General features: G+C 35.2%; 1 protein-coding gene across 4 annotated transcripts in view; it reads left to right on the forward strand.

The window, feature by feature from the left end:
- Positions 1–17,062, forward strand: part of BABAM2 (BRISC and BRCA1 A complex member 2) — a 457,075-nt gene that overhangs the window by 147,501 nt on the left and 292,512 nt on the right. For all 4 annotated transcript variants that reach the window (XM_064363957.1, XM_064363959.1, XM_064363960.1 and 1 more), the window contains exon 5: positions 7,898–8,092. In XM_064363957.1, coding sequence (XP_064220027.1) covers positions 7,898–8,092 — 195 coding nt within the window. The remainder of the gene's footprint in view (positions 1–7,897; positions 8,093–17,062) is intronic.

The raw sequence follows: 17,062 nt of genomic DNA on the forward strand, positions 1-17,062 counted from the left end.
ATAGACATTAGAAGTTTAAAATTAGAAATTACTTAACATACTATTACTTTCTATGAAAGATTTTTTTTTCTTTTTTAACAGCTTTTTTGAGATCTAATTGATACATAACTCATCCATTTAAAGTATAAAATTTAGTTGTTTTTTAGTATATCCAGAGTCGTGCAGTCATCAATTACCATAGTGAATTTAAAACATTTTCATCATTCCCGAAAAGAAACCATGTATTCATTAGCAGTCCTCATTTCCCCCGAAGTCCCCAGCCCTAGGCAACTACTAATTTACAATCTGTCCCTGTAGATTTGGCTATTCTAGACATTTTGTATTAATGGATTCATACAACGTGTGGCCTTTAGGTCTGGCGTCTTGCACAGCTAAATGTTTCAAGATTGATCCCTGTCATAGCATGAATCAGCATTTCTTTTTATTGTGGAATGATATTCCATTGTATGTATGTACACATGTTACTCATTCATCAGTTGATGGACATTTGGGTTTTTTGTACTCCTTAGCTATTAGGAATAATGCTACTAGGAACATTTGTGTACAAGGTTTTTTTTTTAATTTTTAATTTTTGTATTTCAGTAGGTTTTCAGGAAACAGGTGGTGTTTGGTTACATTAATAAGTTCTTTAGTGGTAATTTCTGAGATTTTGGTGCACCCATCATTTGAGCAGTGTATATGGTACCCAATGTGTAGTCTTTCATTTCTTGCTACTCTCACCCTTTCCTGAGTCCTCAAAGTCCAGTTTATCATTCTTATGCCTCTGTGTTCTAATTCTTACACCTTTGTGTCCTCATAGCTTAGCTCCCACATAATGAGTGAGAACATAACGATATTTGTTTTATTCCTGAGTGACTTCACTTAGAATAATAGTCTCCAATTCCATCCAGGTTGCTGTGAATGCCATTATTTTGTTACTTTGTATGACTGAGTAGTAGTCCATGGGGTGTGTGTGTGTGTGTGTGTGTGTATATATATATGGCACATTTTCTTTATTCACTCAAATTAATGGATATTTGGGCTGGTTGCACATTTTTGCAATTGCAAATTGTTCTGCTGTAAACATGCATGTGCAGATATCTTTATCATATAATGACTTCTTTTCCTCTGGGTGGATACCTAGTAGTGCGGTTGCTGGATCAAAAGGTAGATCTACCTTTAGTTCTTTAGGGAATCTCCACACTGTTTTCCATAGTGGTTGTACTAGTTTATATTCCTACCAACAGTGTAAAAGTGTTCCCTTTTCATCACATCCACACCAACATCTGTTATTTTTTTATTTTGGTCATTCTTACAGGAGTGAGGTAGTATCGCATTGTGGTTTTGATTTTCATTTCCTTGGTAATTAGTGATGTTAGCATTTTTCCATATGTTTTTTGGCCATTTGTATATCTTCTTTTGAGAATTGTCTATTTATGTCCTTAGTCTACTTTTTAAAAAATTTTACTTTAAGTTCTGGGATACATGTGCAGGATATGCAGGTTTGTTACCTAGGTATACATGTACTAGGGTGGTTTGCTGCACCTGTCAATCCATTATCTAGGTTTTAAGCCCTGCACACATTACGTATTTGTCTAATGGTCTCCCTCCCCTTCTCCTCACCCCCCAACAGGCCCCGGTGTGTGATGCTCCCCTCTCTGTGTCCATATGTTCTCATTGTTCAACTTCCACTTATGAGTGAGAACATATGGTGTTTGGTTTTCTGTTCCTGTGTTAGTTTGCTGAGAATGATGGCTTCCAGATTTACCCGTATCCCTACAAAGGACATGAACTCATTCTTTTTTATGATTGCATAGTATTCCATAGTGTATATGTGCCACATTTTCTTTACCCAGTCTATCATTGTTGGGCATTTGGATTGGTTCCAAGTCTTTGCTATTATAAATAGTGCTGCAGTAAACATATGTGTGTATGTGTCTCACTTTTTAATGAGTTTTTTTTTTCTTGCCGATTTGTTTGAGTTCTTTGTAGATTCTGGATATTAGTTCTTTGTCAGATGTCTAGATTGTGAAGATTTTCTCACGCTCTGTGGGTTGTCTGTTTACTCTGCTGACAGTTTCTTTTGCTGTGCAGAAGCTTTTTAGTTTAATTAAGTCCCATCTATTTATCTTTGTTTTTGTTGCATTTACTTCCGGATTCTTGGTCATGGAGTATATGCCTAAGCCAATGTCTAGAAGGGGTTTTCCTATGTTATCTTCTAGAATCTTTATAGTTTTAGGTCTTAGATTTAAGTCTTATATCCATCTTGAGTTGATTTTTGTATAAGGTAAGAGATGAGGATCCAGTTTCATTCTTCTACATGTGGCTTGCCCATTATCTCAGCACCATTTGTTGAATAGGGTGTCCTTTCCCCACTTTGTTTTTGTTTGCTATGTTGAAGATCAGTTGGAAGCTATTTAAAAGTTTTTCTCTTCTTCCTATTTTTCCATATTTGGCTTTATTTCTGGGTTCTCTCTTCTGAACCCAGAAATAAATTGGTGTATGTGCCTATTTTTATACCTGTAACATGCTATGGTGACTATGGCCTTATGGTATAGTTTGAAGTCAGGCAATGTGATGCCTCCAGATTTGTTCTTTTTGCTTAGTAAGACTTCCTATTTAGATGAACGCAACACAAAAGAGTTTTGGTTAAGGGAAGCATAATAAACTGCTTCAACTGTGACCAATACACTATTTAGCATGTTGCATCAGCTTTCTGGAAATGTTCTGTGAGGCTCAGAATTTAAGAAATAGTAAATTCAAAGTTACTTGAAGCATGCATATTTAGGACTAAATGATGCTAGATTTATTTTCCGGAAGGTTATGGCACTGGCTATTTTAGTTGTGTAGAAGAGACGATTGGAGTCTGACCTCATAAAATGTATAAATGACAAGTGGAATTTCTTAAACTTTGAGATTGAAAAACAGTTTGAAATGAAATATGTGAAGTGTGAAATAAAACATGTGAAGTATGCTATTATGTTTTCTTAAAAGATATTTTCATTATGAAAGTATGTGCATGTCTTATGTATACATACATACATATACATGTAGATACACTCAGAAAATTTGTAAAGTATGGAAAAATAATAAAAAAACTTTTAAATAGCTTCCAACTATGGATGTCGGTTATTAATATTTCTCCCCATACGTTTTCCATGTATAGATAGCTTTTGCTGTAGAAGGTTGGAAGGGGTTGGGCGTAGCCAAGTTGTAATTATAATGTATATGCAGATTTATATCTCTTCTCCTTTAATATTTTAACAAAAGTATTTTCTGTGCTATTATAATATGTATATACATAATTCTTTATAAACATGGTGTAATAGTATAGAAACATAGCAGATTACTCATTTGGGTTACTTTAACAGTTTTTAAAACAATTCTTATTATCAGGTATATACATTGCAGTTTCATGATATTACAAATGACTCTGTGTATTTCTGTCTATAGAGTTCCTCCCCTCCCTTATTTTTAGTTATTTGCAGATTAGCTAGATTCCCAGAAAGGAGATTTCTAGGGGCATTGAGAATAAACATTTCTAAGACTTTCTCTCTGTTTTTATCTCTCTGTCTCTTTCTCTCTCTCTGTGTCACACACACACATACACACACACCCCCCACAGATATAGTTAAACTACTTGTATCAGTTTACAATTCCATGTGTAAAAAGGTCCATTAAATTATATCTTCAATATTAGCTGTTTGCTGAAAAAAAGAGCTTGGCTAATTTAACATATAAACATTGTTTCTCATAATTTTTGCCCAACTTTCTTCTCTTGTGGGAAATGCTGGGTGATGGACAGGCCAAATCAGAGGGTCCCGTGGGAGCCAGAAACAATTTGTGGAGTTGAAGCAGTATAAGGATAATAAGTTCAAAGTAAGACACTGATCCAAGGGAAGCATGAACCATGGGAACAGGGTTTGGAGCTTCAAAAAGTAGGAGAAGCAGCATAGAACAGGCAGAGCCATGGGTCATGTGGAGGAACCTAGGAAGGGTCAGACGTTGGTATCATATGCAGGCCCTGTGTGGGTGAAAGTGGTCTTCTCTAGAGAGAGGATCTGATAATATAGGTTGGAAGGAGACTTAGTATTGTTTTTTACATTCTTTTATGCTATTTAAAAAATATTTGTTTTACTATGTGCATATATTACTTTTTCAATGAAAAATTTGTTAAAAAGGAGAAATGAGGAAAATTATACTTCTTTACTGATGGGGTTGCATACTTTTCATATATTGTCAGTCTCTTTTAATTTCCTTTTATTTTATCAATATGCTACAGAGTTGGGCAAAATTTTGTATTAAGAAGTTTTAGATAATTTTCTTGTTATATTTCTAATGTATTCCTGTACCTTATCCTTTTACTAGTTGAACATTTTTATCATAAGATTAATTTTGTTAAAGAATTTTTTTCCCCTGGAAAAAAGATTTTTTCCTTCCCTTATTAAGCAGAGATGGTCTCATTTCTTCATTTGCTTATTTTCCTCCTTTATCTCCCCAAAGACATGAACCAACTACATTGTTTCCCAATGTTTTCCATTTATTGTCTCCTTGTGCATGTCTAAATTTGCGGCACTGTGGCCGAAAAACTATGGTTTTTATTAAGTGGGACCTGAATTGAGGGTGAGCTAGGCCTTGAAACTACTATTCCTCACTGTCTTTCTAAAGAAGGAAGCTCTGATAAGTAGGAGCTCTGAGGATTGGTTAGGCTTGTTCAAGTCTGCGGGGCCATTGCTTTGGGAGGCCATACGTACGTGGTGGAATGTATTTGCGAGAGAGCGATGTGGGAAGGTGAAGGGTCACATGACCTGGGAGCACTTCTCCTGTCAGGCAGCCTAGTCAGGGTAGCCAAAGTAAAGAATTCAAAATTACCAGTATGTACGAGTTCACTCATGATCAGAGGTAAGTGCCAGTTTGTTGATTTAAAATTGAAACTTTAGTTAAATGATTGGAGGACGAATTGGAAAATTTACATTCTACACAGTCGCAATTGTTGTCTACACTTGAATGTGAGCAGTTATTTAATCTCTGTCATTAACTAGCCTTTAGAAAGAATTGGTGTAATACCTTCCCTCAACTATTTTATAGGTGTTTCAGTGAGAATCAATGAAGTTTCTATTTTAAAACAGTAGTGAATTTTCTTTTGCTTTTGTTTATTTTCTTTGACTATGTTTTATCACTTTCTCTGAATTCGTTTTTCATTTCTCATTTTTGGAATCCTCTTGGTATTCTCTTTTCTCTGTTAAAATGTGATGTGCCCTGTGGCTACTCTTTGCGGCCATCCTGATTTCAGATTTCTTTCTTCAAGCATTACCAAAAAGAAGTAGAGGGAGAACTTTGTGAATAGAGAGAGAAAGACTTATTTTTCTCTTTTTCATAGACACCTGATAATTTATGCCTCCTCCTTGTCTTTCCCTGAAGGAGCTTTGGGCATTTTTCTGTATCTCCTACTCAAGAGAATGGAAAGCTCTGAAGCCTTGTATTGCTAGACCTGTTTTTAAAACATGCCCTATTCTTAGAGAGTAACTGAAACTTTATGTATCTTCTGTTTTCTCCCCTTCTAGGCAAAGTGGTTCAAACCACAAATTACCTAACAAGTAAAAGTGGTCATGTAGCAATACTAGAGGAATTTTTATCCTGTTTAGTATAGCTAAACTATCCTTGATGGGAGTGTTTTCCAGTGAATGTGCCTTTAATGGCAAGGAGATCAAAAAGGAAATTATATTTTAGTGGAAGGAGACTGGTTGGTATGTCTTTAACAATTAGTTTGAATCACTTGAAATGAATTTAAGTTGGTAAGGTATGTTGCCATATGTTTTAAAAATTACGAGTTTTTAAAAAAGGTATGTTTTAAAAATTATGAGTTTTCATAATTTTAAAAAAATTGTTTGGATATAGGCTTGTAACTTACCAAACAGCTAAGGAGAAATGACAGAATTTTAAAAATATAAATCATGACAACTAAAGCTTTTTCTTTTTGCTCTAGTAGGGAGCAAGGACTGGTAAGGAATACTTGACCAAGAAATGGAATATGTATTATTCTTGCTTATAAATGTTTAGCGATGCTCCCTGAAGGAAATGCATAGCAAGCTATGTTAAGATCATTTTAAGTTTTGTACAATGTTGTTATATCCTGTTAATACTTTGAATTTAGTCTTCAACAGCTATGAAGGAGTTTCCAGCTATTGAGGTCAACAGATTTGCCAGTGAAAACTTTGTACTTATCAAATCACTTTCATATCAAGATACCCCTCTTATTCACTGTATAATGCTGAAGCGTACCTTTTTTTCTGTTCATTGTCTTTATTGGAACATCCTAAGACCTATTTTTCCTATAAATGAAAGAACACTTACTGATTTCCCCATTGACATTTAGTTTCTATAAATCAACCCACTCAAATCGAGCAAAGTAATTCCTTGAAAAATATGCATTCCTTCACTTTTTCTTTGTTTTTTGTTTGTTTGTTTGTTTTGTTTTGTTTTGTTTCGTTTTTGAGATGGAATCTTGCTCTGTCGCCCAGGCTGGAGTGCAGTGGTTCCATCTCGGCTCACTGCAACCTCTGCTTCCCGGTTTCAAGCAATTCTCTTGCCTCAGCCTCCTGGATAACTGGGACTACAGGCATACGCTACCACACCTGGCTAGTTTTTTGTATTTCTTTTAGTAGAGATGGGATTTTACCGTGTTGCCTAGCCTGGTTGCAAACTCCTGAGCTCTGGCAATCCAACCGCCTTGGCCTCCCAGAGTGCTGGGATTACAGGTGTGACCTACTGTGCCCAGCCACTTTTTCTTTGTTTTCTTTTGATAGAAATGATGCTTGTTTGTCCTTAAGACAATATAAAGTCGTGTTAATGGTTCTTGGAGTGTAGTCTACAGACCCCGGGGATCCTTGAGACCATTTCAGGGGTCTGCAAAGTCAAAACTGTGTTCATAATCATATTATGATATTATTACTTCTTTTTTACAGTGTTGATGTTTGCATTTACATTGCAGAAGCAGTGGTGGGCAAAACTGATGACTTGGCATTGACCACAGCAGGCATCAAGCTATACTCATAGTTATCTTATTCTCTGTTGTCACACATACTCAGTTAAAAAAAACAACAGTTCACTTAAGAATGTCTTTGATGAAGTAATAAAAACTATGAATTTTATAAAGTCATAACCCTTGAGTACACATGCTTTCAATATTCTGTGTGGCACAATGAGAAGTACACATGGAGGGCTACTGCATACCAAAGTACATTGTCTCAAGGAAAATCATGAGGAGATTGAGTTCAAAGCTGAACTAGCTGCTTTTTCCTTATCCTTTTTTTACTTGGAAGAGTGACTGATGGATGAACTATGGTTACTCAGATTTACGCATTTGGAAGACATTTTCCCTTGTCTCTATTTTATTGCTATCTTTTTCAGGCCTGTCACCATTGTGCTTATATTTCTGTGAGGCTCTAGTGTTTACAGAGCGTTTATTTATATCTGGTATTACAGATACAGATGGTCTGTGGATCTGAGTTGAATTACTTTAGCATATAATGCTGAATTTAGGTAGAGATAGAAAAAAATTAAAATTATAAAAGAATAAGAAACAAATTAAGTCTTCCAGGGCTAAAATTATGGTCTTCTAGGATATTTAAGTTTCTTGTTTTGTTACTACCCGGCTTTACACTTCACTGTTTCTGCCTATTTATGATGGAATTCCTCCTCGATTTTTCTGCAAGGATTTTTTAGAAGGCAGGAGAAATTGCCAGTATCAAAAGATTTCTCTAACTTCCCCTCTGGGTTTATGGCTAACCAGAAGTAGTCTGTTCCTCTTAGATTTATTTCTATTACTCTTTTCCTCTACATCAATGTGTGAATGTGATACTGGATTTATATGAAATATCATTTTTAACTGGTCTTTTATTTGTTTTGACTTCTACAGAATCTTGCCTCCTGGAATCCTTCAAATCCTGAATGTCTCTTACTTGTGGTGAAGGAACTTGTGCAACAGTATCACCAGTTCCAATGTAGCCGCCTCCGGGAGAGCTCCCGCCTCATGTTTGAATACCAGACATTACTGGAAGAGCCACAATATGGAGAGAACATGGAAATTTATGCTGGGAAAAAAAACAACTGGGTAAGGCGTTTTGAGAATGGGAAAAAAGATGACTTCATCTATAATAAAATAATCAATTCAGATGTCCATTTGTAAATCCTAGTCCTTTCTTTAGATAAACGTGGTCTACGTAGCCTATATGTTTCTCATAATTTAGAGTTTAAAGAGACCTTAATGTTTGTCTAGTTCATTGTGTTTCTCAAAGATATTATTTGGTAAGTTTATAAGATTCAGAGTCTCATCCCCAGCCCCAGATATTCAGCAATCAGAGGTGGAACCTGAGGGCCTGTACCTGCTCCCAACCTCCATGTAAATATCATAGACTTAGATGATATTTTCATTTTCAATGAAGCATTTGGTTATTCTTTCTTAGGATTCCACTGACTTATGCTCTTTTCTTAGTTGTTGGGATCTGTGGAACCGTTCCACCTAAAAGTTTGGGTATAACTCTTGTCAGCCTCAGGTGTTTTGTGGAATGTCACAGGGCTTTTCCTTTGACCCTGTCTTGTTAAGGGTTTTGTTCGGGACTTGAATAAAGCCATACAAAGTATGTATTTCTTTTTTCTGCTAGCCTAGAGCTTAAAAAGGTAGATATTATGAGAGATAACAGACTCAGCTGTTAATAATTATTTTTATGTGCTGGAATGCTGCACCAGACTAACATGATACACTTTAGTAGGGCCAAGCCACTATGGGACTAGTAGCTTTTATGGAAAGTCTACTATGCTAGGTTTTGAGTTTAAAGATAAAGGTAGATCAGATATGGCTTTGGCTCCTGAGGCTGTTAAAATCCAGTTAAGAAGGTTCAATCTATATCTGTAAAATGAATTTGAACAATACTGGATAGATTACAACTCAAACGGAATATGCAGGCTGTGTGAGCCTTCAGCAGCAGATCCAGTGACTGAGGAAGAGAGTGAACAAGGAAAGCCTTTACTGGTCAACTGCTGACCTAGACCCTGAAGGAAGGTGGGCATAGATGGCTCTCTCAGGAGAGATGGTTAGTGGGGTGTATGACTGGGGAAAACTTAGGGGCATGACCTACATGGGGAACAAGAATTGTAAGCACATATTCAATTGACTGTGATCAGTAAAACACATCTATTATATCTTAGTGGCATTTTGAAACATGAGGATACTTTTATATGAAATAAATGGATATTTATTAATTAAATCATGAACATAGTATATTCTCTAAATGAAACATTACAAGAATCAGTAGGTTCCTTCTGATCTGAATGGAAATTCAGATATTTTAGTTTCTTCTGTTCCAAGTAGTCCATCTGATAAATGTTTACTATAAAGAATCTAAGACTGGGAATGATTATTTAATTCCTTTACATTACGCAGTTCTGTGTCTATTAGAGAGGATGGTCTTTACTGTTGTCATCACTGAATTTTTCTTTCTGCCGCATATATTTATATTCTTAAAAACATTTCTGCTCTAAAAGTATGAAGCGTTGAAAAACCTGATATGTTTCTTCCTTTTACTATCAGTTGGCATGAGGAAAATGTTACCATGTAGAAGAGGAAAAGGGCTCTGATCTGCTATCAGTCTTCTGACAAGCCTGCGAATTTGAAATACACCATTCTCCCCACCCTGTGCAGACACTCTTCTCCCTGCCCCGTGAACCTCCATTTAGAGAGTTTTAGCAAGCACACATTTGAAAGTAAACATTAACAAAAAATACCCACTCTTCATTGTTTAATTTTTTACCTTTCTCTTTTTATCAAGTCATTTCTCCTTATTGCTTTGCTCATCTCTTTTAATGATTTTTAGGTATTGTATTCCTTGTCTATGCTGGTTTTATAATATTTAAGAAATAGTAATAATAATTATAAAACTATAATGTTTGGGAAACACTTTTTTTTTAAACAGGTGAAAACAGATGCATATTGGAAAATAAGCTTATGTGTTAAGAATAAAGAACACTATGCACCTGCCCATGCTTGGAATCATTTTTAAAAAATGTATTATTTTATATTTTGTCAAACATTTTTATTTTGAAATAATTATAGACTTATAGGAAATTGCAAAGTAGAGATCCTGAATATCCTTCACTCAGTTTCCCCCAGTTGTTACATTTTCTGTAACTGTAATAAAATATAGAAACCAGGAAATTGACATTGGTAAAATGTACGTGTATAGTTCTGTGCCATTTCATCACACACGTAATTTCCTGTAACCACCATTGAAATCAAGATGCAGATATTCCATTACCACAAAGATCTCTACTGCTACCCGTTTGAGCAGAGCTATTTTTAAGATCATAATTTTAAAGTGATGAATTCCCATAATGTAAGAACTATTAAAAGCATATATCCTGTTTTGATATGACATATCAAAACAATGATACATCCTACATTTTCTCAAAGGATAAATCCTAAGGTCTCATTTTATATGGCCTCTGTTTTATTATTATTATTATTTATTACCTCTATTTTATATTGCCTTGTTAATATTTTTGTCATGGATATATGTATCAGAAGAACCAGTGTGTCTTAGTCAATTTTGTGTTGCTTACAACAGAATACCTGAAATGAATAACTTAGAAAGAAAAGGAATTTATTCCTTATAGTTATGGAAGTTGAGAAGTCCTAGGTTGAGAGACTGCATCTGGTGAGAGCCTTCTTGGTGTTGGGGACTCTGTGCAAAGTCCTGAGCTGGTGCAGGGCATCACATGGCAAGAGGGTTAAGCATGCTAACATGCTCACTCACGTCTCTTTCTCTTCTTGTAAAGCCACTAGGTCCCCACCTATGATAACTCATGAATCCATTAACCCATTAACCTGTGAAAGGCCCCACCTCTCAATACGGCCACATTGGGGGTTAAATTTCAGCATGAGTTTTGGAGAGGACAGATATTCAAACACAGTGTTTATTAATTGCAACAAAGCACAATAAGCAAATTTGTGGATTTTATTTTGCTTTGTTTTGATTCCCAGAACTTAAAGTTGGCTTATTGTACCTAACATTTTGATTAAAGTGTTATTTTTTGAGATTTGAAATGTAAGTTTTGAGATATTCCAAAACTACATAGTTTATACATAAATATCATCAATGGGTGATCTGTGAGATAAAGCAGTTTTTAAAACATATTTTTTCCTTAATAATGATTTATGCTTTTATAATGGGATATGAGACAGTTAACTTTTTTGCTTGTATTTGACCCAAATCCTAGTAAGATTTTAAAAATCTTTGGCTTATCTATTAAGCTCTGGTAACAATTAAAAATATTGTACAGAAAGGAAAGGAGCCATTTTGTGGTATCTCCTCCCTTGAGGTAGTGTCTTAAGCTTCCATCATGTCATCGTGCTGAGATATTGTGTGTAAAGGGAAAGTATCTGAGCAGTGTTTGAGTCTGAGCTCCTCTACACAGAGGCCATTTGAAGATATGTTGGAGAGGGAGAGTGATCTAGGGGGCACGAGCTTTGGGTTTTCATTCTGCCACCAGTTCTTTCTGTGTGACTATAGGTTTTCCATGTGTCACTTTCCTGGAGAAAGCTACACTGTTGTCTGGACCTTGACACAAAGGTTAAATTAGATCTTGTGTGGGAAACTGAGAGTTAAATAAATATGGAGTCAAGTAATAAAAAGTATTATTATTATTATTATTATTAGCTCTTTTTGGTATATCCTTCAAGTAAGTTATTATAATAGGTGTTCAATAAGTGCCAATTCAATGATTGTTCCTGTATGACCTCTCAAAAATGCTGTTAATCATAAAGTTACCATATGTGAACCAATAGAAGCTGTGACCTCTAGGGTGCAGATAAACTGTAGAAAGCAAAGTGAAAGTGAAAATTTTCTTACCAGGAGCAGTTTTGATGGACTTCTGAGGATGGCAGAACAGATTTCAGAGTATTAGGAAGAGAACGGGAGAAGAGGAAGTAAATGCAATAGGTTTAGACAGTTTTTGGAGGAAAAAGAAAAAGACATTGGCTAAAAGAGGCTGTCCCATGGTCATTCCCATTAACCAGCTGGCATTTATCAGTCTGCTTGTGAGGAATCTTTCAGGTTTGTGGTATTTGGTAGCTTACGTAGATCTTTAGGTATTTGCGGCAGGGAGTGTTTAGCTTAATGTGGGGATTAATGTTAATGGGAAAATGTCTAGAACTGTGCTGTCCAATGCAGGAGCTTCTAGTTAAACATGTGACTATTGAGCATTTGAAATGTGGCTAGTCTGAACCGAGATGTGTGCGCATGTGAAATACACACCAGAGTTTGAAGGATTAGTTTAAAAAAATCTCATTAATAATTTTTATGTTGATTGCATGAGGAAATGGTTATATTTTAGATATATTGGGATGTATTATTAACTTTTCACCTGTCTCTTTGCCTTTTAAAATGTGACTATTAGAAAATGTTAAATCTTAAATTATATACATGGTTCACGTTTGTGCTTTACATTTTTTTTTTCACCGACAGCACTGGTCTAGTATGATAGGAGAGGAGGGCCAGAGTTGCTAAGAAAAAGATCAAAATATCTGAGGAGCCTGGAAGTGGATGACCTTTTCCCTACTGGCCATGAGGATATAGTAGGTGCTCTGGTCATGCCAGTCAGCTATATATAGCAGGGCATATAGGGGCCTTCACCCGTAATTCCCCTTTAATTTTTGCTGCTTGGGAGTTACATCCTGGTGGCATTTGACTTGGGGATTAACACGTGGTGGCTCCTTTGAAAAGGGTGTAGTGTGGTGGTCAGGTAAGGCTACAGTATACTCCAAGGAACTGACTATATTTGTTTAGTTTTGTTTTTAACCACATGGAACTGTTAGGAGTTGGACATTATTTAAAATAAATGAACCATGACAGTGGCTCCCTTTTTAATTGCTTTTGTAATGGAATTTGTTGTACTGAATTTTGACTTGTATGTCAGTGAAAATACTTAAGATCTTGCTTACAAGATAGCTTATATGTCTAGTTTTTAACCTTATTAATAAAAAGTAATATGTGCATACCTAAATTACTTTATACTTCAAGATATTAAAGGTGAAAATGATAACTTTTAAAATCATGCTGACATTCAAAAGAACTGTTATTGTGTTTTAAATCATAGAGGTATCAGTAGAAAATTCAAGTTTCTTTCAGCAGCAGGATGCATCCAGTGGAAAAGATCTTATTTTCAGGAAGCATACGAAACACAAAGGAAATCCTTTCCATTTCCTTTGCCTAACTTTCAGAACAGCATGTGGGGAATAACTCTAATTATGCCACCTTACTTATCTTTGTGAGGCCACTCATTTGTTTGAAATCATGGGTGCATTGCCCCATCTCTTTGATGACCATTTAGATGTAGTGTGCACTCCTTGCACAGTGTTCTCACCATGAAGGAAATGGACAATTGTTGTAAAAGGACCAGCTGAATTGGGTTTTAACACCTTTTCTTCACATACTAAAGGACAAAGAATTCTGGATTTCAAGTGTGCTCTAAGAAAAGTCTTTAGGTGTTTAAAAAATTGTGTTCAAAAATGCACAAATGATGCAATCTGTTTCCTTCCTCAGAAAAGTTTCCTAGTTTTTCAGTTATTTTCAAGAACTTATGGTACCATTAACTTACTTACTTCAAAGAACTGTGGAAATTTGTTGATTAGATCAGGGAGGCTCACCTAAGCCAAACGGAATTCTTCCCTGGGAATTTGGAGTTAGTGCTAAGGGAATGAAATTGGTTTCTTTATGAGTAATTGGTCTGTAACATGTAAATCTGGGACCTTTTTCTAATGACATCTAGTCAAAAGAATCGGAAGCTGGCAAATAGAAAGGAAAATGAAGTACAGACACAGCAGAGACAAGAGACTAAGAGAAAATTCTGTAGGCATTAGAATCCTTGGAACTGAGGCCATGCTATGTTTTTATCCTTAGGTTTCATGAGATCCCTCATATCCTTTCAATAAATTATCTTTTATTTATTCAACTTAGTTTGAATTGGAGTTCTGTCACTGGAAACTAAGTGTCCCAACTGAATTACTTCCAAAGCATCCTGTGAATATCTCTGTCAAAACACTTACTACATCGTACTATTTTGTTTAATTGCCAATCTAGTCCAAATAGACTTTAAGTTCCTTGAGGACACATAGACTGTTTTGTCTTAAGATCTACATTATCTAAACTAGTACTTGGCACAGTATGTGCTCAGTAAATATTTGATCACTGAATGAATGAATAATGCATGAATTGTAGACATTTTATTATATATGCTTTTAGTTTAATTTTTTTAATTCCTTAAAAATTTTTTGAATGGATAATATATTTATATTGTTCAAAAACCAAAGTCTATGTAAAGTAACATAGTGAAAAGTCTCCCTCCCATCTTTGTCCTTTGTCCACCCAGATCATACCACTTTCCTCCTATCCAGGTAATCACTAATACATCTTTTTTCTAGTATAAATTTTCAGAGTTAGTTTGTGCATATATAAGCAAATACTAATATATATTCCCCCTTTTTATGCAAATGGTAATGTTTATTATACACTGTCTTGGACCTTTCTTTTGACTTAATCTAGCTCAGAGATTTTTTTCTGTATAAACATGTATAGAACTCCCTTGTTCTTTATACAATTATATATTATTACAGTGTACAATTGAATTATAATTTATTAAATCTGAACTTTATTATTGGACATTAAGTTTGCTTCTAATCTTTCAGCATTATAAATAATACTGTAATAATCTTGTATATATGTCACTGCATGTGTTCAGGTATGTCTGTAAGGTAAACCACTAGAAATGGAATTGCTGGATCAAAGATTATGTGTTCATAATTTTATTGTCAAAATGACTTCTATAAAGTTTATACAGGTTTATTAATCCAGCAGCAATATATGAAAATGGTTGTTTCTCCACAGTATTATCAATAGTATATTAACATATTTGTAGAATTTCTGTCAAGTTGTACTTTTTGTAATGGCCAACTAGCTCCTTACTCTTCACAAGTAACAGCTCAGAGCTCTGAGCAAAATATAAAGCCATTTGTCTGAAAACACTAGCGAGTGATCAAAGCAGGCAAATACTGGATGGACATTGATACTTGGAAGAAGGGAAAGCAGAGCCTTGATATTACGGGATAGTATCAAAAATGTTTAATATATAAGAAACTAGAGTCCTAGAAGGGGAAGAGAAAACAAGAAAGCAGGAAATAATTGATAACACATATATTTCCAAATATGGTGAAAAACAAATGTACAGATTGAAGAAGCTCAACAAACCCCCGCTGGGATAAATGCAAGGAAAAACTAAAACAAAACATTATGGTAAAAATACTGATAACCAAACATAAAGAGAAAATCATAAGTGACCAGAGAAAAATTATGCTTTATATACAGTTCCCTCTCATTGCTTTTCTTCTTTAGACTTTTCCTGCCTGGTGTTATTTACTTTTCCTTTTGGTCTTTTGACTTAGCTTTAAAAAAAATTCCCTCAAAGTAATGAGCCCCCAGCCCTAGATGGTTCATTTCTTCCTGGAATTTGCTCTCAGAGCACTGTACCCTTTGTTAGCATTTATCACAGGTTATAATTTATTTTATTAATTTTTTATTTTAGGTTCAGGGAGTACATGTATGGGTTTACTACAGGGTTATGTTGTATGATGTTAAGGTTTGGTTTCTGTTGATCCTGTCACCCAAATAGTGAATATAGTACTCAATAGGAAGTTTTTCAACTCTTGTTCCCTTTCTTTCCTCCCACCTTTTGGAGTCCCCCATGTCTGTTGTTCCCATGGTTATGTCTGTGTGTACCCAGTGTTTAGCTCCCACTTAAAAGTGAAAACATGTGGTATATGGTTTTCTGTTTCTGCATTAGTTTCCTTAGGATAATGATCTCTAGCTACATCCATTTTGCTGCAGAGGACATGATTTTGTTCTGTTTTTATTTCTGTGTAGTAGTCTATGGTGTATACGTACCATGTTTAAAAAATCTAATTCACCATTGATGGGCACCCTTAAGACAAGGTAGTTTCCATGTCTTTGCTATTGTAAACAGTGCTGTAATAAACATACAAGTGCAGGTGTCCTTTTGGTAGAGCGATTTATTTTCCTTTGGGTATATACCCAGTAGTAGAATTGCTGGATCAAATGGTAGTTCTATTTTTAGTTCTTTGAGAAGTCTTTGAACTGTTTCCCACCTGCCTGAATTAATTTTCATTCCCACTAACAGTGTTTAAGTGTTTCCATTTCTCCACACTGGTTATAATTTATAGGAGTGATTGTTTGATTAATGTCTGACTCACCTACTAGACTGTAAGCTCCATAAGGTCAGTGGTCCTGTGTCTTTTACTTACTAGTTTGCAATGTCTAGCAGACTACTTGACATATTTTAGGCCCTTAATACATAGTCATGAATGGATGAATACACCTTGAGTCTTGAGATTGAGCTCCGTGACTTTTTGTTATGGTCTCTCAATAGGCAAGTTTCTTGACTGTTCTAAGCCTCAGTTTTCTCATTTCCAAAATGAATATAAATAAATTGTATTTACCAAGCAGGGTTTTGGGGATAGTTAAATGACATATTTTAGAAAACATTTTGTAAATTATAAAATTCTAATTAGACTAACTTTGACTTTCCTTTTCACATATAGTGTATATTTATGCATGTGCTAAGGAACAATCTCTAGATTTAGGCTCACTGGTTTTCAGAGTCCATTTGAAGAATCAGCCTTACCAGTTTGTCACGCAGCTAAAGTTATAATCACTCTTGAGTGTTTCTTAGCTTTTAGCTATCTAAGTGGTAAGAGCCGTCAATTTCAGATAAAACCTTGTTTGTTGACAAGGGAAGTGTCTCTAAGAAAGGAAGTAAAATTTTCCCTTACAGAGCAACCTGAACTTGGACTCCATTCTGCACAAAATGTCTACCTGTCACTTCTAAAAGGAGGAAAAAACGGTTACAGCTGTGATTACCAGAAGAAAAGCTTAGACCTAATAAACTGCCAAAACTGAGAGTCTTGTTAGTTTAAGTTACTTGCCAACGTACTATAACTTGAAAAAAGGAAAGATGC

This window comes from Aotus nancymaae, unplaced genomic scaffold, assembly GCF_030222135.1.
Source record: "Aotus nancymaae isolate 86718 unplaced genomic scaffold, 86718_ANA_hifiasm-v0.15.2.pri h1tg000057l, whole genome shotgun sequence".
Taxonomy (NCBI): domain Eukaryota; kingdom Metazoa; phylum Chordata; class Mammalia; order Primates; family Aotidae; genus Aotus; species Aotus nancymaae.